A 26,191-nucleotide genomic window follows, 5' to 3' on the forward strand; every position below is an offset into this window, starting at 1 on the left:
AAGGGAAGCACCCTGCAGGATATCCAGTCCCGTTCCCACTCCACACACCGGTTTAAGGCGAACACAGGCAGCAAAGCACCCGGCTGCGGAATAGGACGTCGCTACGCGGCTCACGACTGCTATCCCTCAGTATCACCCTAGCATTGAGCCACCCTGAGGGATACGGAAAATCCCGAAGCTTTGCTGGGCAGAACACGGCCCGATGAGGGGCAGAGGCGACGCAGGAACGGGGAAAGGAAGAGGAATAAAGAAGCCTGTACATAACAGATTCGGACAAGCGAGGACGCGGCGGCACGGTGGGGAGGTAAGGCTAAGGAGGAGGCATAGCTCGCCCTCGCCCTCCAGCCCCCACCCACTCACCTGCTTGCCCAGAAACCTGTTCAGCTCGGCGCCGCTCTTCTCGTTCCTGCGCGCCACGAGCTGCAGCGGCTCCGCCAGGTGGAACCTGATGTCGGCCATGCTACGGCCGGCGGGGCTGCGGAGCCGGAACAGCCGACCTCCAGCCACCGCCGCGCGACACGTGGGGCGTGCGAGGGACGCGCACCTCGCTCCCAACTTCCGCTTCCGGCGGCCGTCGTCCGGAAGTGACGACACGGACAGGCCCCGCGGGCGCGCTAAACTACAACTCCCAGCATGCAGCTCTCCGCCGGGCGTGGAGCCGCTAGGAGGATGGGCGCCCGCTGCGTGCTGGGATATGTAGTCCCCCAACTGCCCGACCGCTGCGGGATCCGGGTCGGAGCTCCCGTGCGCGGGGCTTCGCTAATTACACTGCACCGTTCGCTGGGGCAGCCGTCCCTCAGTCACAGGAGGCGCTGCGACGGGGCCTGTAGGAGGTAGAGCCGTGAGCTGCCCTCGGGCCTTCCAGAGCTGGGGCAGCTCAGCCTACGGCACCACCGCGAGCCTCAGCGCTGGCTGACAGGAGCCGCCGAGTCCCAAAGGAAAGCAGCAGCGCAGCACCTTTACACGGAGCCGGGCGCCACCTTCCCAAGGCGGGGCTGCGGCTCAGGGGGCGGGGCGCGGCCGCCTCACGCTCCTCACTTTGGCGCCAACTGCTCGGGGTTGGCGGGTCGGGTTTGGGGACGTCGCGGTTGCGGACGCGCGCTGCGTCTCCCGCCATTGGCTGCCGCCTCTGCAAGCTCCGCCCCCTCGGCGCCCGGCCTGCGGGACCAGCGGCGGCGGCCTGTGGGGCGTCGCGGGTTGGGGCTGACCGGTGGGTGCGGGCTTGTTCTTTTCCCTCTTCCTTTCCCATTTTCTCTCCTTCCCCCTCAGTGCCGTGGGGTGCCGCTCCCTTCCTTCACGTTCACCTTGATTTCGGCCGGCTGGGGCTGCCCTTCCTCTCCCCAGCGCAGCCCGCCTGAGGAGCGCTGCTCCCGGAGGCCCTCCCCACCCCGAGGGCTGCGTGCGCCCCGTGACGGGGCTCGGCGGTAAGGCGAGGCGGTGAGAGGCCGAAAGGCTGTGGCCGCTCCCGGCGGCAGGGCCGGGGCCTTCCCTCTGCTGCCATGGGGTGCCCGCGCCCTGTGAGTGGGCTTCAGTGCACAGGTGGGAGGCACGGAGCTGCCCCTTGGTTTGGTTTGTGCTTGTTGGGCAGCAGGAGGGCAATCTGAGTTACGCAGTGGTATGAGTGGATGGGGAAGGAATACGGTCAGACCTGTTAGTAGGACCTGGCGCTCGTCCTCATGACGAAGTTTCTTTGTAGGATGTTTATTCTTTATGTAAGAACGAAGATACTGCTGAAGGCCTTACTCTGAAAGTCAGAATGGTTCTTTATGGGGTGGGTAACTTCTTGTTTTCACTCCTGATGAAAATCTAAGCATGTTACCTTGGTGTAAGACTTTTGACCAGTTAAAGATCAGGTGGCTCAGGTGTAAATGATGTTCTTCCGTGTGCTTCTGTTTTACATTGATGTTCTTAAACTGCTGGTTAATCTTTTCTCCTTTTGTTTGTAGATGGGGAAGCCGTAGGGAGTTTGTATCATGGCAACAGATGAGGATGGACTGGGACTGTTTGATACCCGCTGTGCTGGTAAGATGAGTTTTCACCATGTTCTGTTTGGCAGTGAAATAACACAAGGAGCGTTACAAAAGTCCATAGGTCTGAAAGGTACTTGATAAAAACAAAACAGAAATAATGTAAGTTGGGACAAATGCTGGTAAACTCTAGTTGTATGGCATGAAACAGTCTCAATGTGAGCCACATCACATCAGTAACGTTGCATTTGCCACCCTAATTTTTGCATTTGGATTTCTGTGTTGTGAGAGGGTATTTGTAATAGGCCTCTCACCTTTACTTTATAGCATGTGATTTAGCCTTCATCTTTCTCTGTATTTGGGCAAGTTGAGAGGTTTGGTCCTCTGTTTTTTGTTTTTGAAGACAAATGCCTTGCCTTCAGATCCAGTACAAACATTTGAGGTGCTCCAACTTCATGCCCAGCTCAGCAGTTTGTTGATCTGGTGCATTTGTGAAATTCCCAGCCTCAGAAGATTGGTTGATATTTTTCTTAAAAGGAATAATACTTCCTGCAGAACTGGAAAGATTCGTGTGTAGGAAAATGGGTATAATAAAGAGACAATGGAAAAAGATACGAGGATAGTCTGGAGAAAACTCGACTGAAATAGTTTTGCAGAACAAGTTGGTATGTGAATAGATGACAAAATTAAAATCTGAATTCTGACACAGGCTATTAAAATGCTTCCTTTTACTTGGCGAGAAGTACTTCTTTTAACAGTAGTGATTTTATGATTCTAAGTCTTCATCTGTTTCTGAGCTGTATAACCTCTGGATTCAGTGTGTTCCAGAAAATTGTTTCCAATTCAGACCAAGTTAGCTTTGCCAGGTGCTGATTTTAAATTGTACTTATAGCTGTAGATTTGCCTTATGGACGGGTCTTGTGAGATTTAGGAATTGATCACAGAACTTTATTTGCTCCCAGATGGCTAGAGACTGTTTCTCCATAGAAACTACTTCTACTTCTGTTCTGTAACCCTAGGATCATGGCTATATGTAGAAAGTTAGAAGTTGAAGTTTATAAAAGGCTTACTTTGTTGCTGTTTTTTTTCTTCTTACTTTAGTTGAAGCATCCCCCTTTAAGGAAGGTGATGAGAGCTCAGTGGATATTTATGATGGTTTGGACAATGGCTTGACAGTTCCTGGTAGGTTGAATGAATCTTGTTAATTGGGTTGAAGTATCATAGTCTGTGGCTTTTTAGGCTGGTTTCAAGCAAGACAGCATTTAGTGTAAAATTTACATTTAGCTGGGCTGACATGTGCTTCAGTGACCTACTTAGTTAAATTCAAGGCATACACATTATACACTGTGTAAACACAGCTGAGAATTCATGAGTATGTTACCTAAGTGATTATAATATAGTTTTCATGCGATGCTGGTTATGTTAATAGTCTTGTGTATGAAAGGGTGCTGAAAAGCTTCAGCTCTTCTGTCTATGCCTCGCTATTAGACATTTTGCCTTGGAAAACACACCTTCCTTTTGTGTTTCTTAAATTGCTTTGGACCAGAACCAACAGTCACTGATAACTAAATCACCAATGATAGCTCCACAACATAGTTTGTGTGGTACAATGAATTCAATAGGTCCTTTAATCTTTAGTGTTCAGAGACATTTCACGTGCTAATGTAAATTATTTTTTTTCTTTTAACTTCTTTTAAGGTAAGAAAGAAACAAAATTTCAGTATGTTCCTTTTTTTGGATTTTTGTAGGGCAGTTTAGTGAAATGCAGTTTCTAGTATTTAAACAAGTGTTTCCCAATTGTCCTTAACATCTGTGAATGCACTGAATGTTTATGGGAGGACTATTCTGTATCCTATAGATGTAAAACATTTGTACATCTTTTTCTCTCTTTCCATTTTGTATTTGTTACCACACTTAAAAGTATTCTCTTGGGTCCTATTTCAGATACTGAGATACACTGTTGTAGAAATGATCCAAGTAGTAGTAAGGTAATGCAGTGCAGGCATGTCATAACGTCACCAGTGATTTGATATAGTCTAGATCTGAAGGATCTCCTTTTAATTTGAAAGGAAGATTGGTGAGATCTTTGTTACGTGCAAGTAAGGTGTTACTCATGTGTCCTCTTGCGTTGTGCTAATACTCTTTGTGTTACAGTATCATCCAAAAAGATTGAAGCAGTTTTGATAGCTGACTTCATTTGTATGATTGCAAATTAATCTATATTTCAGAGGTGTCATGAATCAGGTCCTGTCAGTAATGTATATTTGGTAAACAGAGTGCACAGATTGAATGAAGAAAAAGCACTGTTAGCTAAATAATTTGGGTGCGGCTTTTATTTTTCTATTTATTTCTTTGAAACTAAAGCATGGGGGTTAATCTTTGTGAGGTAATATAAAGCAGTTCAGGACATTTTCACTTTCACATTCAGCACAAGAAGCGTGGTATTCAACCTCATACCAACTCTATAATAGCTCATTTCCTCTTCCCATCTCATTCTGATTCTCGGATCTGTGTTTCTGAGTTTGTATTCTGAGAATTCCTTTTAATGTTAATTGATTTTCAACTGTGAATATTCAACAGACAAGTCTGATCAAATCTGAATTAACTGTAGCTTGCACACATTTATTCTAGCTTTCTACTAGCTAGCAGTACTGGAATTCTAGAACCTTAGATCACTGCTTAGAACTGTTGCTTTGTAATTCAGAAAGCTTTATTGTGAGTTAGCCCTTCTTTGACTTCAAACAACTTAGTCACAAAACGCACCCACCTTTGTTCTTCGGGGTTCTCTATAATTTCTCTAAAACAGTGTTTTTAAGTTGAACTTTAGATTTCATTATTATATTGTCTGTTGATGTATATTGGATCGTGTATTTTCAATAAAAACTAATACTAATGTTGTAGTCCAAAGTGGGGATTTCTTCAGATCAGGTCATATTCTTCTCTGATATGATGCAATCTACATAGAAATTGTTTTTTTTCTTTTATGTGATGTATTTTTCTTTCTACAGACAGCTCTGCTCCAAATTCAACTCCAGCTGGCAACAGTTTAAACTTATTTGATGAGATATTAATTGAAGAAGGAACTGCAAAGGAAGCATCTTACAATGAGGTGTGAATAAATGTAACAAATATATATATATATATTATCTTGCATGTTTGCCAGTGTGCTCACATTATTGAGAAGATAGGAAAACCACTTTTAAATAAAGGAATCACAGAATCACCAAGGTTGGAAAAAACCTACAAGATCATCCAGTCCAACCATCCGCCCATCACCAATAGTTCTCACTAAAACACATCCCTCAACACAATGTCCAAGTGTTCTTTGAACACCTCCAGGGTTGGTGACTCCACCACCTCCCTGGGCAGCCCATTAATAAAAACATGTGTTTGTTTAAAAGCTGCTAGTCAACACGTTTATCAGAATCAGTAAATCTTTTACTCTAGCTATGGGATAGGCTGTTCTTATTTAACATCCTTTTGCATACAGTTGTATCAGTACGGGAAATATTTCTTCCTTGTTAAATATCTGTTCAACTTTCTGTGCAAGGATGGTATTGACATTTCTTGTAAGAAGTTTACCTAGCTAATGCAGGTAGGGTGTGAATTGATCTCACATGCATAGTTGCCTTTAGTCTTAAGGACATTAGATAACTGCTTAAAGCAAATCAGGAGAAGACTTAGTCATGTAACATCACATATCCAAGTTCATAAGATGCAGTCTAAGTATAATCCCAGGATTCAGAGTAAGGACGTCCACAGCTAAAATACACTGGAGAAGAAGCAGGAACGAAACATCCAGTAGTCTGCTAAATGATGAAAATGTTAATTTGTACATTAGAGACCAATTCACTGTCAAAAACAACAAATAAGGAAGTAGGCATCTAATTTTAAAGAAAAGCTCATACCACATGTATATTTAATTTGTGATCTCAACAAGAGCAGGTCTTTTGCGGTCTATTTCTTTCAGCTTGAGTTTGGTTTTAGTTAACTTTCTGTCACGATTATGAATTTCCTTAACTAGTTTGTATTATGTAAAATCTGATGAAGTTTCTATCTGCAAGATAGCTCTTGAGAACTGCTAGCTTTACACAGTCTTGTCTTTACTTTCACAATTGTATGGCTTCCTGTTACAGTCTGGCATGTGACAGTTGGACAAGCACACATAGATTTCCTGTTGTTGGGTTGGACTCGATGATCTCTTGAGGTCTTTTCCAATCCCTGCAATTCTGTGATTCCTCTTACGTGAGTGCCAGTGATGTTTTATTTTATTTTATGCCTCTTGGAGTGTATTGAAGCTTTTTGTTCTAGTACTGGCATTAAAGCTGTAGTTTTGGAAAAGCGGAGCTTTGAAATATGAATTGTGATGTTAACATACTAATAATCTAGAAGAGTAACTTTTTGTGTAACTTAAGCCCACTTCTGTGAATTCTTCTCTTTGACAGTTGCAGGCAGAGTATGGAAAGTGTCAACAGCAAATTAAAGAGCTGATGAAGAAACTGAAGGAAATACAGGCACAGGTACTGTAGATCAAAGGGCAACATTGTCAAGATTTATGTAAAGCAAACTGAATGTTTCATTGAGAGAATTAATTTCATATTCTTTTCATAATTAATTAGATGGGTGGTTTGTAATGCACATCTGCAAACTGATTAGGACACTGATTAGGACAAAACCAACAGTCAATTTTGCTTGTTTTACAGTGATATGTACTGTAACATTTGAATTACTTAAAAAGTTGTCTCCTATCTCTGATTAAAAAGTAAATGTCAAATAAATATTTAATGAATAAAGTTCTTTGGTTCATTAAAATATACCTGTAGTGTTAGTGTAGCAGGGAGGTTGCAAAGTGCCCAAGCTGTCTGAACTGGAAGAAGATAGCTGTACTGAACAGGTACCATTTTGATAAGGCTTTCCTGCTCTTCACATAGAGCTAGTATCCTCACTGTGTCAACCCATATAATTAGATTATTTTGGGCAATACTGCATCTTTCTCTACTGTGTGTTGCAGGTAAGTTGAAAAGATTCTAAGCTTTAAATGGTAAGCAGTTTCTGCTGTGTGACATTTCTAAATTGTTTTCTGCAGAATTTGTCTGTTCTTTTGAGCAGGCTTTGCTGAGAACAGTGATTAAAAGGAGCTGTATCTAGAATTGTCAAATAGGATTCTAGAATGTTCCATCTAAAAATGCTGGAATGATAGGGTGCCAAAATTGTATTAGCTATCTTCTGTCTTTCTCTGAAACAGCTTAAAGCCACATTCAATGTGGTGACTGCAAGCAACAGGCAGAGTGAAAGAATGAAGCAATAGGGAGGATTGCAGTCTTTTAGCTCTGTGGTTTCCTATTTGCTTGCTTGGGTTTTGGGGTGTTTTTTTGTTTTGGTTTATTTTTTGCATATTTCATTTTTAATAAGTTGTGTGCTTACAACATTGCAAGTAATTACCAAGCACAAAAACAGAAATGTGAGTGATGTTTTGTTGTTACCGTTTCTTAATAACTAAAAATAATATTAACACCCTTATGCGTGTCTCAGCAATTCTCCAAAACATTTTTTTGTGTGTGTTCCACTGTCGGTTTACACATAAGATAGGATTTTATTATTTATTTATTTATTTTAATGATTGTCCTGTGGTATGCCTTGTGGCATTGTTGACTTTCCAGGCTAATTCTCATTTACTCTCTTTCTTCCTACTTCTTTCACTATTTAAAAACAGAATATAATTCTACAGAATGAAAACCAAGCTCTTAAAAAAAATATTTCAGCACTTATCAAAACAGCGAGAGTGGAAATTAACCGTAAGGATGAAGAAATCAGTAATCTCCATCAAAGGTACAGCTAGACAGTAGAACTTTAATTGTGTTTTTTGACTGATCTTGTTTATGTACTTGTTACAAACTTTTTATGTATTTTAAATGAAGTAATTATGATGTAAGTAATTTGGTTGTTTTGTACTATTATAGTCTGAGGAAATAGGTATGTTTTTTTATGGGTGTTTTTTGTTTGTTTTTGTTTTTTGTTGCTGTTGTTTTTCTCATGGGTGAACTCTTTGGTTTGTAATTTAGAGATCAAGATACAAAGGGTGACCTCTTCTCTTTTTTGTTTTGTGTAGTCGCCCATTCAAGCTGGGTTTTCTAACCACCTCCCATGTTTAAATGCAGACGTTTTGTATGTTACAGCTTTGAAACTACTGTATTTTACAGTCATAGACAGATGAATTCCGTGAAATATTTCAGGTAGTAAATGAACATAAATAAGGAGACTATATGTTTTCATGGCAAGATGTGAAAACATTCTCTCCAATGGTGAAAGGTAGTAGTTAGAAGGTTTTTGTTAATTTCTAGTAGACCTAACACAAGAAAGATTTTCAAATATTTCAGTATTGATGGGAGAGTAGCTGAGCACAAGATTTTTTTGGATTGCTTGAACCAAAGTTGTAGTCCAGGGTTCAGGACTTGTCTTTATATAGGGTGACCTGCTTGTCAGGTACACAGTGTCAGCCACATAAATGATCTCTTATGTTTCAGTTTGACCTTTGGTTTTTTCTTACTTCAAAAGGTGTCATAAAGAAATTGGATCGTGTGACATTACTTGCTAGAGACTATATGCTTATCAACTATGCAATGTTTTCTAAATCAAGAAAATTATGAGAAATTATCAGATTGAGATCAAGAGGTTTTAACACGTAATTCATTCAGTTATTGGCTTTGATACAATAAATCACTTTCAAACTTTTGAGTGTAGTAGTCTGTGTTCTAAGCTTTTTTTTAAAAATATATTCTTGCTTTGAATATTCATCTTCACTAAAGTGCTTTCAAATTCTATTGTAGTACCTCCTGACAGTGATAAAAATTGATAAATTAAATATTTGTTCTAGCTATTTTAGAGGCAACCGCTATGAAAAATCATGAGAAGATGGCATGCTAGGGTATTAGAAATATGCCTTGCCTGCTATATGATCTATAATAAATTATTTCGCCTTAAGCTTCCTGTCCGTCTGTGAAGACCTCTTTGAGGGAAATGATTAGTGGTTAGTTTTAAAAAAAAAAAAAGCTTGGACACTTACATTTGCCACACATGAAACTGGATGTAATAGCAAGATCTTGACAGTATAGTTTAAACAGAAATGTAGGAATGGCTTTCTTTACATTAAGTAAGTTTGGAAAATATGTATGTAATATATATATTCTATTGTATGCTGGGGATAAAGTAGTAGTTCAGTAATTTCATAGGTTTTCTTCAACTTGAAGCTGGATGAAAGGTTGATAAGTTTGTAGAAAGAGATGGATTCGTTATAATTTGACTTTAGTTATTTTTAAATAAATTTCAATACTAACATGAGGTGTTTTTTTTTTCTGTGCATACATAGGCTGTCGGAATTTCCCAGTCATCGAAATAGCTTCACCAGGGCAAATCTTCCTGGATCAGCTAATGGGAGGTGCTCTGAGATGTGTAAGACGAAGGATTACAAATTCAGGTCTTCTGACTTAGGTGACAGTATAAAGACGGATCACAGAATGAAAAATGACTGTTCAAAGGATACGTATCACAGTTATTCATCTCACAGTGTGGAAAATGGAAAGTCTAGCTCTGATAAAAGAAACACTCCGTATGTACTGAGATACCCTCCTGAAGAGCTCTGCAGCGATGGTACTCATGTATGTCCACCAAACCATGACCATAGTTCCAGCAAGGACAACAAAAAGGAGAAAAACGAAACAAAAAGTGATGAACAGTACAGTAGGGGAAATGTCAACAAATACAAAAGAGAAGTACATCAAAGTACTGGCATCAGTGGTATTTGTAATAATACCGATAGTGAAGAAAAGAATTCAGATCCTCATCAGAAGCTGAAAGCCCACTCAGAAAAGACTAATAAAAATGAGTTGCAGCAAAAAAATCAGAGCACTAAGGTCAAGTGCAGCCCATCCACAGAAAGGAAGGTGGAAAAGAGTGTTTCTTCCTGGGATAAACAAACTACTGGTAAAGACAGATGTCAAGCAAGAGGAGAATTGCATGCAGGTGAGAGATTGCTGAATGTAATGAAGAAAGACATTAAAATGCATGATAAAGATGAAAAAAACTCTAGCCAAAAAATTAAACCAAGTGAAAAACTACAGGAGCAATCAAGGAGGTCTGGTAGAGGGAGCAGTCCATATGCAAAGAATGAACATTCAAAGAATCTTCATGAATCACGTAAATGCCGTGTGGAAGAATCCAGAACAGGAAGAGACACTGACTGCAAGAGAGACAGAGGAGCAAATGATCATAGTTCTCGAGAAGGAAAGTCTTCACCTTCTAATTCCAGCAGCAGAGAGCATAAATATGCACGCTTTAAGGAAAACAGTAGTAGATATGAGTGGGAAACAGCACATTCCAAATCAGAGAAGCACAGAACTGAAGAAAAAAGGAAAAGAGAAAGAGAAAATCAGGATGAAAGTAGACATTCAAGAAGTGAAAGAAAAGTTGCAAAAGATGTTTGTCACCCATCTGCAAAAAAATCTAAGAGAGAAACAGATATAAAAAGTGAGAGAAACAAGTCCTATAAATCCGAAGAAACACCCAGAGTTACAGATAGTTTAAAAGACAATAAGTTTCCACAAACTAAAAATCACTCTGTGATGAAAAGCAAAGACTTGAAACTAAGCTTTATGGAAAAGCTGAATTTAACTCTTTCTCCTGCAAAAAAGCAATGTCTTTCGCCAGCTGGTGGACTTAAAGCACCTTCCCAAGAGGCTACAGATGAGGGAACTACAGAGCTTACTCTGCATGCAGATGTGGTAGATACTGCCTGCCCTGTTAATTGTGGTGCTGCAGAGCAAATGAATTTAACACTAGAAGTTCCGAATACTGCAACTAAAATCATTGTGGATCCAACACTTCCTGTCTCCATCAGCTCTGAAAATGAAGCCTTGATAGTTACAGCAGCAGATCCAGCACAGTCTGAAGCACTGTCAGTAGTGACAACCTGTGAAGTGAGTTCAGAAACCTTACAGGAGCCAGTAGTGGACCACGTACAATCCCAAGCCTTGCCGGGAGCAGCAAAGGTATTGATTCCTGATGAGATGCCAGCTGAAACTTTGTCAGCAGCAGCAGCAGAGGCCTGTGATCCGGTTGAATTAGAAGCCTCAGCAGTGTCTGTGACAGATCTAAATCACCCTGAAGCTTCCTCTCAGGAGGTGGAAGGAAGCGTGGCACAATATGAAAACTTGCCTGTGACAGTATGTGTGATGCACAGTGATAATGTGACAGCAGCAGAAATGGGGCAATCTAAACTGGACAGTGAAGGTGTGGCAACTCTTCCTGAGTCAGCAGTGGAGAAGGTAGAAGGAGATGAAATGTGGCTAGCTGCTGACACAAAAAACTCTTCAGCCCACCAGGACTCTCAAAACCTTGTCTTATGTAACCTGGAAGCCAGAAGTTCTGGTGACTTGGAATTGTGTGATGCTGTGGATGATACTAATGAAACAAAAGAAGAATCTCCAGTGGAAGCAGTGAAGGATGGTGATCATTTGACTGTAGAAAATCTTGAGCTTCCTGTTGAGGAAAAAGCAATCTGTGGAATTAGTATGAAGGCGTCTCAGTCACCTGACAGAACTGTATTAAATAATACAGATGTACCATTAGTTGACCAGAATGCTTGTGATGTGGAGCCGGACTTAACTGTTATTGGTACAACTGCATCTTCATCTATAAACAGTGAAATGTATCCTAGAACTAAAGAGAGAGATCCTAACCCAGTACCTGTTGATGATGAGAGTTCAATACTGAGCATTGATCTCAATCACTTGAGGCATATTCCAAAGGCCATCAGCCCACTGAACAGTCCAATACGCCCTTTGGCAAAAGCACTTAAGGTGGAAAGTCCCTGCAAAGGTCTTGTGAAGAGTTATAACAAAGGTATTCATATGTTCTAATTTGTTTCAGAAATAGAGACTTAAGAGATGCATTCCTGGAAAGCAGAAATTACTTTATTTTAACTGCTTTCTCAAAAAAACAGATTGTTTCTTTAGCTGTGTAAGTCACAGCGGTCCTTTTGTTTGTCACAGAACTGTTCAGTGTTCAGTGCCAAAGTCAAGACTGTAGCTGATTGAACTGCAGTGCAAGCAAAATTGGAGTTAGTCACTGCTTAAAACTCAAAACTGAAATAAGAGTTTATATGCAAATGTCTAAAATGTGTGTGTATAGATATATCCTTACCTGTTGTTACTTCTGACTGTATATTAGATCTTTTTGGAATTTTAGAGGCAGGAATGTATGCATTTATTTCTCTGAACGCTGAAGAGAGTACCTAAGACTTTTAGTTTTTAGGAATGTCAGCCAAGAAAAATCTCTATTTGGATAAATTTCACTGTAAATTTTTAGGTGTGTTTTACCATTGTGAGTCAGTCAGTGGGGAAAAAAATAATAATAAAAAAAAAATAGAACGCATCGTAGAACACCAGAATATACCAATAATCAAAAGCTGACTCCTAAACAGGATGTCAAGGAGATAAAATGTGGTGACAGTATTCAAAGGAAGAGAAAATAGGCAACCCAAAGTTTAAATATTTTCCTTGGCTAATTTTTAAAACTTCTTGTAATGTCCTGCTGCAACTTTTTCTTGGAAGTTTTGACTTCTTTCTAGAATAGGAATGGGATAGTAGCAGTGAAGTTCTTTTTCGGGTGTTTCAAGTCATAGTGTTTGTTTGGTTTGGAGTTTGTTTTGCATATGTTAGTGTGGTTTACTCTCAGATTCTGTATCTTATATTTGAGAAAGCTACTCTTTCACATGTGGATTCCTTTAGTGGTCTACATTTTATTCCTACAGTGGTTTGTATTCTTTGAACTGCCTGGAGGTATATGGGGGCAGAGCAGATTAATATGAAATATGTGTTCTTCTCTGGTTTAACTATAAGAATCATTCCTGTCCAGAGCTTACAGCCATATTACAAAGCAGTGACTTTCATCTCTGCAGTTAAATGCCTAATTGTCTTTGTGATCTAACTAGTGACACACCTGCCAAATGTTTTACACGTGTTAAATTGGTGGGAGGTCATGGCTTCTCTTGGCCTTGAATTCTAGTACTCCCATCTCTGCTGTTCCACAGGATATATGTTAATACTGTATTTTGACTGCTTTCATTTTGTACTAATAGCTTGTCAAAATGCCAGTTAGATTAGTTTGAGAACACGTTGATCCTTGTAAAAATGAAATGGAGGCAGTAAGAAATATTATTTTCCAACTGTAGAGTCTGTGTAAAAATTTTCAAATACTGCTTGAAAGCATTAATTTAAAGTTTATTTCATAATGAGATGGTGTTCAGAAACAGTCATATACCAAATAAAAAGTTTGTTAGAGGTCATTAAGCAGTCTAATCTATGTGAGATTGAACATAAGAGTTTTATTAACTAGTGTCCAGCAAGCCTATAATTAACTGTGAATCTCATTAATCAATACATACACATTTGAGTGGATTCTTTTAATACACTGGAAATTAGCTTGCTTTGTAGCTAATTGTAATTACTTATTGTCCTTAATTAAATAACATTTGTTTTGAATTTTAAGTAATTATTAAATTCTTTAGTCTCTAAAAATATAAAACATTTAATGAATTTACTTGTGAGAGAGCCTTTCCTTTCACATATTCCCTACTTTTATCATTTAGGAACCTGAAATTGAGGTTTTTCTCAACATCTCTTAAAAACAAAACAAACAAACAAACAAAAAAAAACAAAACAAAAAAAAAAAACAAGCAACTTTTTATCCCACTGTGTTTCATTATGATCCTGGTAATCTTAAATGGATCAATAACTGTTTACCACATAAATAGTGGCTAGTGTAATGGGCCTCTCTTTGTTCAGTAACTTAGTGTATTGATAGAATTGAAGAGTTGAAGTAGCACCTTCTTGTCTGTAGAGGAAAAGTTATTTGAATGTGGATATCAGTAGGGCATTTTGCTTCTTTTTGTTTTCCTAATAACATCATTACAAGGAAATCAACTATTTTGTGCAAATATCAATCCATAATGATGTCAGAGTTAAAATTCAGCTTGTGTGGTGTTCAAAAAAGTTGTTAAAGTGAGTGGAAAAGTTCAAAGCTAGTGGAAACTTGGTGATTTTTCTCTTTTCAATGGGTATGTTTGTAGGAAAGATCATGCATCTTTGGTGAAATGTTGAGTCCTTATTGGCCCTTTGAAGCTCAGGAATATCCCATTCTGCTGAATGAGGACTGACCAGACTTTCCGTAGCTCAAACTTCCTGAATTGTTGTTGACAGTTTGAAACAATCCTGAACTGTCACTTTGCGGAATAGAATTCTCCATGTTTTTCTAAAACTATCTGCTTATAATTATATTCTTGATGATGATTATCAAACTCTTTTCTTTTTATAACTCTTTTCTTTTTATAGATTTAATTCCTGAAAGTACAGTTGTCATCTGTCCCTCAAAGAATTTGTCAAAGGAGGTAAATAAAGAAAATCAGAAGCCTCTTAGCCTTTCCGATGCACGCTTAGAGATTGAGTCCCAGCTGAGTATCTCTTCAGATGAAATAGAAGAAGGAGAAATCATAAGTAGTGATGAAGATGAGGAAAAATCTAAATCAGAAGGACGCTCTGAAAATCCAAAGAAGTCGAGACCAAAAACTTCTCCTGAAACACGGAATTTGACCAGCAGTCCACAAAATCAAAAGAACAAAGCTATACATTGCAATGAGGATAATGGAAAAATTGTTTCTGTGAAAGCAAGTACGAAGAACAGAGAGAGACATAAAAATCAGACTTTCAGGTCTTCAAAGGAAATGAAGAAAAATAAAACTGTGAACATTACTTGTCTTGAAAAAATAGTTCAGGTTATAGTTGAACCTTCAAATGTACAAGAAATCATGCAAATGCTAAAAGCTATACGAAAACAGATGAGGAAAAGTTATATGAAATTCAAGGTACACTTCCCCGTTCAGCATTTTCACAGAATTATTGAATCTGCTATCATAAATTTTACATCTTTAATAAAGCATCTGAACTTTTCCAAAATGTCTACATCGGGTGAGACATTAAAATTGAATATATGTGATATTATGGAGTCCAAACTCAAGCAAGTTAAAAAGAATGCGATAGTGGACCGTCTTTTTGAACAACAAGTGTTAGATATGAAAAAACGGTTATGGAAATTTGTAGATGAACAGCTTGACTACTTATTTGAGAAGGTGAAGAGAATTATAGTAAAACAATGTGATGTGATAAACCTGGGAAATGAGACTGAGGAAGGGAAGCTTGAAAGAACAGGAAGACAAAACCACAAAATCGGTCATAAAAACGATGTGCAGAGAACTAGAAAAAAGTCTCTGAAAGTCAGATCTCAAAAACCTCAAGAATATATTCTTTCTAAGCAGTCTGTGGATTATCAAAGACCTAAGTGTCACCATGAGAAAAATAAAACAGATGCACCAAAGGCTGCTTTCACAAAATGTCTTAACTCCATTGATAACACAAGGAATTCCCAAAACAAAGTGCAGCCCACTAAGGAGAATAACTTGCAATATGCTGTCACTCCATTGAAGGGCGTAAAACCTGAAAAAGAAGGATTCCAGCAATTCAGAGATGCTAACAAGTCTGATCTTAGTTATGACCTCCTCACAGAGCAACAAGCATCCACTCTTACGTTTAATCTTGTAAGTGATGCACAAATGGGTGAAATTTTCAAAAGTTTGTTGCAAGGTTCTGATCTCTTGGAAAAAAGCGGTAGCAACATTGACAGACATGACTGGGAGTTCAGAACACCAGAAAAACAGTTTTCAGATAATCATAAATGCAAAACTAACACTTCTGAATTAGTGCAAAGAATTGCTCCAAAGGAGGTTCATGTAGAATCTCGATCCATAGAGGATATTAGCTGGGCTGTTGTTTCACCTATACGAGCTCCTTCCTTAACTTCTAGGCTTCAAATGTCTGTTGATCCAGATGTACTAGATGAAAGCTGTATGTTTGAAGTTCCTACAGGTGCAACTTCATGCAGTTTGAATGCAGATGAATGCAGTTTACAAAAGAGCAAATCATTTGTTTCTTCTATCCTCCTTGAAGATTTGGCTGTTTCCTTAACCATTCCATCACCTTTGAAATCAGATGCTCATCTCAGCTTCCTAAAATCTGAGAATAATCCTAGCTCAACTCCCGAATGTGTCCTTAGTGCACATTACAGTGAGGATGCTCTTCTCGAAGGGGAAGATGCCACTGAACAAGACATTCATTTAGCTTTAGAATCTGATAACTCTAGCAGCAGATCAAGTTGTTCTTCATCGTGGACAAGTCGCCCTGTTATTCCTGGTTTTCAGTGTCGCTCCAGCCTGCCAATGCAAGCAGTAATCATGGAGAAATCCAATGATCATTTCATTGTAAAGATTAGGCGAGCTGTGCCATCTATTACCCCAGCATCTGATCAGATAGCTCTACTGAAGGAGGCACGGGCATCTTCAACTAAAAATGAAAAAGAAGAAATGAGAAATGGTGGAAAAGGAAGGGACAGGCAGAGCACTATAGCACCTACTTTGCAGGAAGCTTTCAAACCCGATCTGCTTAAGACGGATCAGTTACCTTATGTCAGCATTAGAAAAGAGCAGAGTCCTGCCTTACCTCATCCTTTGAAAGAGTCTCAAAGTAGTGCTGGAAAAGAAGAAACTACCCTCTTGCTTGGGCCTCATAAAAAGCCTTCAGGTGTGCATAGCTGTGACACTGAAAACCTAAGTGAAAGCTCTGAGCAACCTCAGACACACAAATTGGAAGTATCTGAAAACACAGATGGAACAAGTGTTGGATCCCAAGCTTCTTTTCCTGTTGGTTGCAGTATAGCATCAGACTTAACGGATGAAAGTGTTCAAAAAACTTTGTGTTTTGCAGTGGAATCTGCTGCGAATAAGAGGAGTCAGCAAGTTTCTACAGGAAACTCAGAAATCACAGGTAAAAAAGAAATGGAAGAGTGCTCCGATGCGTTCATAGACTTAACAGAAGACCTTTCCAATGAGACAATAGCAGGTGAATGTAATCTTGAAGAAAAATACACTTTGGATACTGATGGAGGTTGCCAAATAAGCATAGATGATAAAACTGGTAAAAAACGGAAAAAGGGCACTGTTGAAGAGAATTCCAACTTGAAAAGACAACGAAAAGAAACTGAATCAGCAGATGAAGGCAGCAATGGAAGTGATGCAAAATCAGAAGGGATAAATTCAGGACAGAAACAATGTCACAGCAAGAATAATGTGCTACATCAAAACAAAGACTCTTCTCCTTTGCCTTCAGGTGCATCATCACCTGGTCTGTATGCCAAAAACATCATTAAAAAAAAAGGAGAAGTAGTAGTTTCCTGGACAAGGTAATAATTTCTGATTTAATCTGTTCCTTTTTAGTTGTTTTGTATTTTAATCAAGATGATATGCTGGGAAGTGGGGAAAAGAAGGATATTTAGGTGGTACAACATAGTACTACATACATACTCGATAGTAGTATAGGAGGTTCCCTCTGTCTGTGCCAGATGGCTTTGTGAATATGATTTCTTCCCTTACAGTACCACTGAAAGGTACAAAAATCCATTTTATTCTTTTTCTTAGGAATTGCCCAGCAGAAACCAAATTTCAGAAATGAGCTTATTTCCTGAAATTCTGTTAGCAGCCTTTGGAAGAGAACAGCTTTTCATTATTTTTTGGGGGGTAGGTTAAATCAGATTTGCCATAAAGAGTACTGCTTCCATACATCGTAACTGATTCTTTCACTTACCTATATTTTGGTGGCCTGGGTATTTTTTGATTTGTATTTAAAGCTTATGTGTAAATGTAACAAAACCTGCTTTATTGCACTGCGGTTTCTGGTGCCACTGCCCATTTCCTTGCCAATCCAAAAATTAACACCCAACCTCTGCAAGGGTGGAAGTCTCTGTTCCTACAAGGCCTGGAAGCATTGGTAACTGGATAAAAGAGAAAGGACAAAGATTTCCCCTCACCAAAGGCACGAGAGCAAACTGTTCTGCTTGGGAATCTGTACTCCTCCATCTACAAAAATGTACTAGTCAATTGTTCAGCCCACATATTGTTTGGAAATGCATGCTGTATGTGCTAGTTACAACCCAGCTAATATCATGCATGTGACAAATGAGGTGGCTGTATAAGGTGAATATAGGTGCAAAGTCATTGTGTGGGAACATAAAAGAAATCTTTGAGAAGCTGTTTAGCAGATTTTTATATTCTTGCTACAACTTTGTAAAATCTGTGCTTTATGTAGAGGCTCCTAAAACATTCAGGATGTAGTTTTCTGAACTAAAGTTCAGATACAAAAAAGTTTTGATGTAGGACTTTTAAAAGAAATAACTCCTTCGGTTAGGGGGGGTGAGGGGGAAAGCTGTGAAAGCTATTGGGACTTTTTTTTAGCATGCAAAACAATGAAATAGGATAATATTGTTAAAGAATTTCCTTATGGTTATGAGCAGGCCTGCTGTGTCTCAGTCTTTGTCCATCTTTGAACTATGCCTTAAAAAAAAAAATTAAGAAAACATATATTTGAAATATTTAAATAAGGAATTAATACAGTGGGTTTTTATTCTGTGGGATGAAGGAAATTAAATGTAGTTTATTGAATTTAATGTAATCAGAGATTCATGGTGTTTGTGGTGCAGTGGTAGTGTCTGCATACATTTTACAAATATCTAAACAAATTAACAGAAGAAACTGCAATTCAGCGACATGTTTATGAATAGTCTTCAGGTCCTTTTCTTCCTCATTTGAATTGTAGATATGCTCTTAGTGTGTTTGCTGTATTAGGCAACTTATGGAAGCCGGATATATCTCTGTTTAATCTCTGAACTTCAGTAGACCTTTGATAACAGTTGTTGCCTAGCCATGCATACTGAGGAAAATCTGCCTCCTCGGTCCCCTTGGAACTTAGGAGATGCTTTCAATCGAAGTTTAAGTTTTTGCTTTAGAAGCATAGAAATATTTTCAATTATTTTGGTTTGGGGCCGACTCATAGTAATCCCGCTGTTCCTTGCAGGATAACATGATCTCACTGTTGCTTGTTTGTACTGATTCTGTTATATGTGTCAGAAAAGAGGAGAGTCCTCTTAACAGTTAATCGCTCCTGTCTGAATTCATGTTTTGTAGTTTGGAAGTACTTACATATACAGAAATACATATTTTTATATGGGTGTATGTACAAATCTGGCTTAAAACTTCAAAAATCCGTTTTTGCTATAGAAATGACGACCGAGAAATTCTACTGGAATGTCAGAGAAAAGGACCTTCAAGTAAAACCTTTGTTTCCTTAGCCACTAGGCTGAACAAAAGCCCAAATCAGGTAGGTAATAACCATTCTGATACTTGATAACAACTACATCAGTACTTTTATGATTACAGTTGAACTAAGACCTAGAGAGTTCTTCCGCTAATTAAGAGAGTTGTTTTGTAACTCATGTCTTTTGTTGGGGAGTTCTTGAAAAAAGAATCTTAGATTTTTCCAGTTCTTGCTTTTTAAAAACATATGTCGACAGTATATTATGGTCCTGGGATTCATCAGCATCTGTTTGATTGGCACCTTAAAACTGCTGCATTCAGTGCAAACTTCAGTCGTAATTGATTTGAAGTCTTTCTTGTTTCCCTGTCAGACCTCATTGGAATGAAGCCTGTGTTAAACTAATAGTGGGCTCTTCTTTGGTAAACCTGGAGGCGATTTCATAATCAAAGGTGTAGGAAGATTTCCTTGGAGTACAAATCCATTTAACACAGTGGTGTTCTCAAAATTCTCCCCTTAAAATTTAATGGAAGCAAAAAAGCACAAAATAGTCTTATTCTTTAAAGAAACAAACAGAACTTACGGTGTCGGATCACTCTGTTTGTATGGAAATCCAGGGCCTTAATAACATGCCTTTTTTGTTTTCCACTAGGTTTCAGAAAGATTCAAGCAGCTTATGAAGCTATTCAAGAAATCCAAGTGCAAGTAACTTACCACCGCGCTGCTTTGTAGTTACAGGATTTAACTGTACCGGTAATGGTGGACTGCAACCACTGTATTTGTGTGTTGTGCATAGGAGGAGGTACCCAAGTCAGCATACTAAGTCTGATAAATCTGCTGCACTCTGAAATGTGATGCCAGAGCAACAGAATAATACAGAGGAATCTGGCTGAGAAGGAATGTGCATGTACAAATGGTGCAGTGTCATTTCAAGGGAATGACATCTCGTGTTGGTTATATTCATTCTATAAGCAAGGAGGCGAATGCAGTCAAGTGGAAATGGTTGCTCCTGCTTGTCTTGGCTGAAGTACTCTGGTGATGTCAAACTGTGATTTTAAAACATAACAGTTCTTTGGAGTCATGTTAGATAATGCTGGAAAATGATGAACATTCTGTCTTGGTTATGCTGAAATGTGAAAACTGGTACTTTAAGAAGTTAGGCTTTTTTGTTTTAGGACAAGCCATGGTAATGATTACAATAATTCCAGAAGCTGTTTATCCACTAATTAAATCCTGGTGGGAAGAAGTAGTTTGTTCTTCATTATTTTGTCAGATGCTCATTGGTGTGTTTCAAGGAGAGGAAATTTGGCCCTGCGCATAGGATTGTCTTCAAATGTGCTCTCTAAGCCACTTGATGTCTCCAGTGTTCCAACAGAGAAAGTTGAATTCATTTATTTGAGGATGTCCATCTGTCTCCATTGATAATGGGGAAGGTCTAGACAGTTGGCCTCGACTAGACTCCTAACCTTTAGATTTTTGAAGTCAAGTAAAATGAGTCCCAACTGCTGTGACACAGTGGAGCCAGCCATTAAGTCAGTGACCATTTTTTCCATTTCATCTAAGTTATGAAATAGTGACAAGTATTCGTTTAACAAGAACGATTGTGCAGCTTGAAACATCTTGCAGTTCTGCTGACATTTAAAATGAGTTCATGCTGAGCTTGTATAGCTGAATATTCTTCTTTCAAGAAAAATGTAAAGAAATTTCTCCAAACCACATCTTGGAAAGATTCTTAAGTTAGTTTCAATTAAGTTAAATTAAATTTATGTTACTTTATACTAATTAACCAGGAGAAAAAAATTTTATTTTTAATACCAGCAATTTCAAAAGCTTGTCTATTTAGCATGCTTTAACAGCAATTGTATGCATTGTTACAAATCGTTTAGGACATCAGAAATTCATGGTGTTTCATCTTTAAGGATTCTGATAACTGCCTCTGGTTTTAGTAGTACATACTAAAAGTCTCTATCTATTTTTGTACATATCTAGATATACATCACTGCTTTATCCCAAGTTTCTAAAAAGCTTTACTTCCTTCCTTTAAGAAGCATTCCTACGAGTTGCACAGGTCAGGCTTGTATTATAAATTCGTTGGTGTTTGAGGTTTTCATTGCTATTGATGGTCAGCATTGCTGTCGTCTTCATTTAGTTGGAATGTCTGCTGAGATGAGCTAGACTTCATTTAAGAGACCCACTTAAACGCACTGCCTCTGAACTTGGACTAAATTGCTTTCTTAAAGAATTTAATGAGTACTTTTTGAGTTTCTGGATAATGGTTTTTGGCTCACTTCCTGAGACATAGTAACTAGCAGGACAGACTTTTCAGTCTGTTCAACCATCAGATAATTCATCAGTGAAGTTGCCACTGATACCTCTGGAATATTGTAAATGTCACCCGTGGAACTGTCTGTCATATTGCCAAACAGTGGATAGTTCTGATTTTAGGCAACGCTTGGGAGCTCCTAAAAGGAATTACTTGTGTAGGTTGTAATGCCAGTTCTGGCAGTCTTCCATCTTGTGTGCTTGCTTCTAAAACATTTGCATTTGGTGAGCAAATGTCATCTCCTAAGCTGCATAGACAAGACTGACTTAAATCACTAGTTGGGAGATCTGTGTACCTATTCGTGGTTGTTCTTCAAAAACATTTGTTCCAATTGTTTACTTAGTGAAATTTAGATGTAACTGAATTTGTTCTAAGAAGAATGCTGCTCTGCAAGCTGACTAACGTTTGTGGAAAAATCAGACTCGAGTATTTTTATAACCATATCTTTATAGATCAAAATGTGCACAATACTGAAGGCACTGAGGAAATCAGCCTCACTGCTTAAGTGCTTCCTCTCTGTCTCAAAAAAGCAGACAGTATTTTATTATGAAGTCATTTATTCCTTGTTTGTGTGTATTTACTTTCTTATCTGTACAGGTTGGGGTTGACCTTTTGGTTCTGACTTGGATTTCTTTTTTTTGTAAATTATGAAACTTTTTTAATGTTTTGCCTATTGTAAGTATTTGTACAGATTCCTACGTTGTCATGTAAAATATCCTCTGTGTGTGTGTGTATATATATAAATATATGTATAAAAATAGAGCTTTGTTTAGCCAAAGATGATTTTTTTAACTCTATGAAGCCCCGGGTTTATTTTGTATAAACTAGTTTGCTTACTGTAAAAGTAATGCAAAAAATAAAACTGTAAAATTCACACAGTTACGTTCTTGTTGAACTCAAGTTGGCTCAGAGTGTTCTTGTAACATTGTTTGTGACTTAGTTCTTTAATAGGGAATTTGGTGCACATATGCAAAAATTACTCTCTGTAAATCTATAGCCTCATTTTTGAACCTGCAGGCAAACAAAAACCCTTTCCAGAACTGCTGGCTGATGGCGGGGTAACTACAAATGCTGTGAAGCAGTGCTAAAATTGACTTCTGTTAGCTTGTGTAACTGAGTAGCTATGTTGATGTTCTGACTGAAAAACATGGAGGGAATCAGCTGCTGCTCTTGTACAACTACTTCAATTACATACTGCTTATTTTTAGTGAACTTAAGTGCATCAGAAATTGAACAATTTAATGAACTACAAACTTTCCTCTAAACCATTTATGAATTGCAACCTGTGCCATTCCTGGCTTCCCAAAATCATTGCCATTTTTGCTGAGGAAAATGGTAGTTTTGTATTTAGTATTTACTTTCTTTTTTCCCCCTGGAAGAGTAACAGGCATCCCTTTGAGAGTCTCACTCCACGTACACTTGCTAGTGTAGCCTATGCCTCCTTTCATCCAACACACACATTTTTCCAGTATTTGGTTCAAAAAATTATAATTGACACGGGTATTGGAAGATTGTCTAAAGCAAAGTTCATACAGGAGGGATTATGGAGGAGATGGAGGTGTACATCACAAAGCATGGGGATCATAAATGTTGAGGGATTTCTAGGGCCTACATAGGCCATTGCTGGCTAGCTGTCTATGTAGAATAATAGACTGGTGGAATGTCACTTCTTTGGGCTCCAGTGCAATGCTTCAGCTGCCAGTCCAGCACTCTACATCTCTTTAATTTCTTTCAGCTAGTTGTCTTTGTTCTAAAGCCAGCTGGAGGATAGTCTTTACCAATTCATCTTCATGCAGTAAAACTGCATTGCTAAAGCATGCCAAGAGGCAAATTTAAGGAATTCTTAGCTTTCTTAGAATTTATGAAATCAGTTAAGATGCAAAGTTGGCTTTAATAGCCAGAAGGCCAACTACATTCTAGGATGCTGTAGGCCTAGCACTGCCAGCTGAGTGAGAGAAGGAATTGCCCCACTCTACACTGTGCTGTGCATCCTCATCTCAAGCACTGGTTGCAATTTTGGCCCAGAATGTGGTGAAGGATCTGAGGGCAAAATGTATGAGCAGCATCTGAAGTCCTTGATTTATTCAGTCTGGAGAAGACCAAACTGAGGAGAGGCTTCATGATGGCATACAGCTGGTTCTCCTTGTTGGTGGTCCTTGTATCTCCCACTTGATTCTGACATGCTTTTCCAACTCAAGTGGGTTGCAGCAGGCAAGTGGTAGGCTTGTGCTTGAGAGCTGCCTACACACAGACACAGTCCTATCTGCCAAAACTTAACCCTGTGCCTATGCTGAGGACTGAGTGGTGGATGCTACCTGTCCCGGTGCTGTCACGTGTGTGAGAGAGAGAAGAGCTGGCAGAAAAATGTGCCAACCCACCAATCAGCTGCTTCACCTGGCAGCAGCAAAGCAAGTTCTCTGTCAGGATTGGTAAATCACAGCTGAGCAGTTTTCAAGTTTCTTCACTGAACAGAGCAAAAGAGGGTGCTTATGGATAAGAAAGGCCCTGGGGAGGTCTGGCTCTTTGGGGTGAGTATTAACACATCTCTCAGGAGTATGGAGTGTAGTGCTACCTCCCTTAAAGCATTTGAAAAGTATACATAAACTGTATACCTTCTGCATTATACTGAGACTGAAGAAAAGGTATTGTAGCCGCCTTGTTTGCTGCAGGGAAAGGCTCTGAACACAAACAGCTTTCAGAGAGACCAGCAGCCTGTGCCAGAGTGGATTCATTGCTATGTAGATCAGAGCTAACCACAAAAGAGTGGGGATGGTGTATTTTGAGAACAAGTGGGAAAACCCTTAGGGTGAAGAGACAGAAGTGGAAAAAAGTCCTGCACCTTTTAGGATGGAAGTGTGTGTATTTTAACTCACTTCTTAGCATTCAAGTTTGGGTGAAGGACAGAGATATCTTGTCTTGATGGGTTGCAGAGGAATCTGGCTAATGCAGAGTGACCCAAAAGAGAGGTGCTGACAAGGGTCGAGAGGAAGGAAAGATCAAAGGAAAAAATAATTTGGGGTTTCCATAAAGTGCAGAAGTAGGCAGTGGGTTTTTTTTTTTTAGCATCAGAGCCTCATCTCTGTTGTCTCTGAAGTCTCAAGAAATCCTATTTTAGAAACTCGTAATCTTTTTTTAGGTCATGTCTCTCAAAGATGCAAATCCTGAATGGTCTACAAGGGTGACCGTAACCCAGCTGAAAGGTTCCTGCATTAAAGGCCTGTGTTTCTAAACAACTTAAGTCTAGGCGACTCCATTTGCAAAGAATCAGCCTCCAGCAGACCAAATTAACTCACCAGGCAACAGAGTATGAAATCGGACATGACCGATCGATTCTTTGGCATTGATTCAGAGCGAAACTAATGGAATGTGAAGAAAACGCAGGAATGTATATGACTCTAAAAGGTGCTCATTTATTCACTATACGAAAGAAAATGTAATTTAGGATATGGGTGGAGACACAATGTTTGAAGAACTGAACAAAACGATGCACAAGGACTTTACAAACTATTGCCAAATAAATTGAGCCTCAAGGGAATGGCTTTGATAGATGCCACTGACTAAAATAATTGCATGATAATTTTGGCTAGAGGCACCATCCTATAATCTGATGGTTTAAAATCACACACACAGAGTTTAGACTGAGTGATCTAAGCATCCAGATGCAAAGAACAGAGAAGTCTGCTCCAAGTAAAACATCTATGCTTTGGCACTGAGAAAAAAAAGAAGCACTGTGAAGTTTTCTAAGCTACAGCCTTCAGCAGCTCTACATGCTACTACAATGTTCTAGGAACAAACGACCAAAGACTTTCTTTTAAGGTAAGCAAGCAGAAAAGAAACATCTGCCCAGGGAGGTGCAGAACAGACAGATACTGTCAGACTAATAGCAATTCAAAATAAAAACAGGAGTACTTGAATCTTCACATTTAATCTTTTTGGAGAAGAAGTATAATTCAGTAAAGATAGAAATGTATGAAGGCTGTTACTTTTGCAGTTTAATTTAATGATATTATTCACTTCCAGTGGATCAACTGGGCCAGTCTGTGGGTTTGGGCAGGTGTGGAATTTTAAGTATGCTAGATGTGCATATTGCCCCTTTTGAAATGTAATGGCTGCAGGACAAAAAATGATTTCAGGCATTTTAACCATCGATTCCAGTTCTATTTTAATATATAGTTGATAAAGTTAAGGAAGACTTAACTCTGCAAATCACCTGTGAATAGATCCCGGCAAAAATTTAATATAGAAGTGACTTGAATATTGGAAGGTGATGAAATGAACTTCAATAGGAAAAAAAAAAAAAAAAAAAAAAAAAGTAGAAAAAGAAAGAAAGAAGGAAAGAAGCTTCATCTGCCAGTGACTGTGGATTTCCATCTGATTCTGATTATGTGCATGTATAGTTAATGTTTAAACTGATCACATATGAATACTGAGATAGCCACAAAGGTAGTCAGATGATATAAGGAGAAAAGTCCCAGGTATGTATAGTCTCCGGTAGAACTATATATTCTGTCATATAATGATACCACTGATATTTGAGATCACCTTCTTACAGTAATCTGTTACACATGGCTCAGGTAAAAACGGAGAGGAAAAGTGGGGAAAAAATGGAAGCATAAGGTTGTAAGGCAATTTTGGCTGATTTCTTTGAAACTACA

The 26,191-nt window shown here is 38.9% G+C and overlaps 2 protein-coding genes across 7 annotated transcripts in view; one reads left to right on the plus strand and one right to left on the minus strand.

Moving 5' to 3' along the window:
* MDN1 (midasin AAA ATPase 1) overlaps positions 1-545 on the minus strand; it is an 86,407-nt gene extending 85,862 nt beyond the window's left edge. For all 3 annotated transcript variants that reach the window (XM_072331399.1, XM_072331400.1, XM_072331398.1), the window contains exon 1: positions 361-545. In XM_072331399.1, coding sequence (XP_072187500.1) covers positions 361-459 — 99 coding nt within the window. In that variant the 5' untranslated portion in view covers positions 460-545. The remainder of the gene's footprint in view (positions 1-360) is intronic.
* A 189-nt stretch (positions 546-734) lies between these two features.
* Positions 735-22,434, plus strand: CASP8AP2 (caspase 8 associated protein 2). 4 transcript variants are annotated; one of them, XM_072333107.1, is made up of 10 exons: positions 735-833; positions 1,947-2,022; positions 3,069-3,149; positions 4,976-5,076; positions 6,413-6,487; positions 7,681-7,796; positions 9,334-11,864; positions 14,354-17,309; positions 19,180-19,279; positions 19,866-22,434. In XM_072333107.1, the coding sequence occupies exons 2-10, from the start codon at positions 1,974-1,976 to the stop codon at positions 19,920-19,922; spliced, it is 6,066 nt and encodes a 2,021-aa protein (XP_072189208.1). In that variant the 5' UTR covers positions 735-833; positions 1,947-1,973; the 3' UTR covers positions 19,923-22,434. The 4 variants fall into 4 exon arrangements, with proteins under 4 accessions (XP_072189208.1, XP_072189206.1, XP_072189207.1 ...); XM_072333105.1 differs by lacking the exon at positions 735-833 and adding an exon at positions 1,050-1,210; XM_072333106.1 differs by lacking the exon at positions 735-833 and adding an exon at positions 1,250-1,424.
* The last annotated feature ends 3,757 nt before the right edge of the window (positions 22,435-26,191 follow it).

The sequence above is a fragment of the Excalfactoria chinensis genome, chromosome 3 (assembly GCF_039878825.1).
Source record: "Excalfactoria chinensis isolate bCotChi1 chromosome 3, bCotChi1.hap2, whole genome shotgun sequence".
NCBI classification, from domain to species: Eukaryota; Metazoa; Chordata; class Aves; order Galliformes; family Phasianidae; genus Excalfactoria; species Excalfactoria chinensis.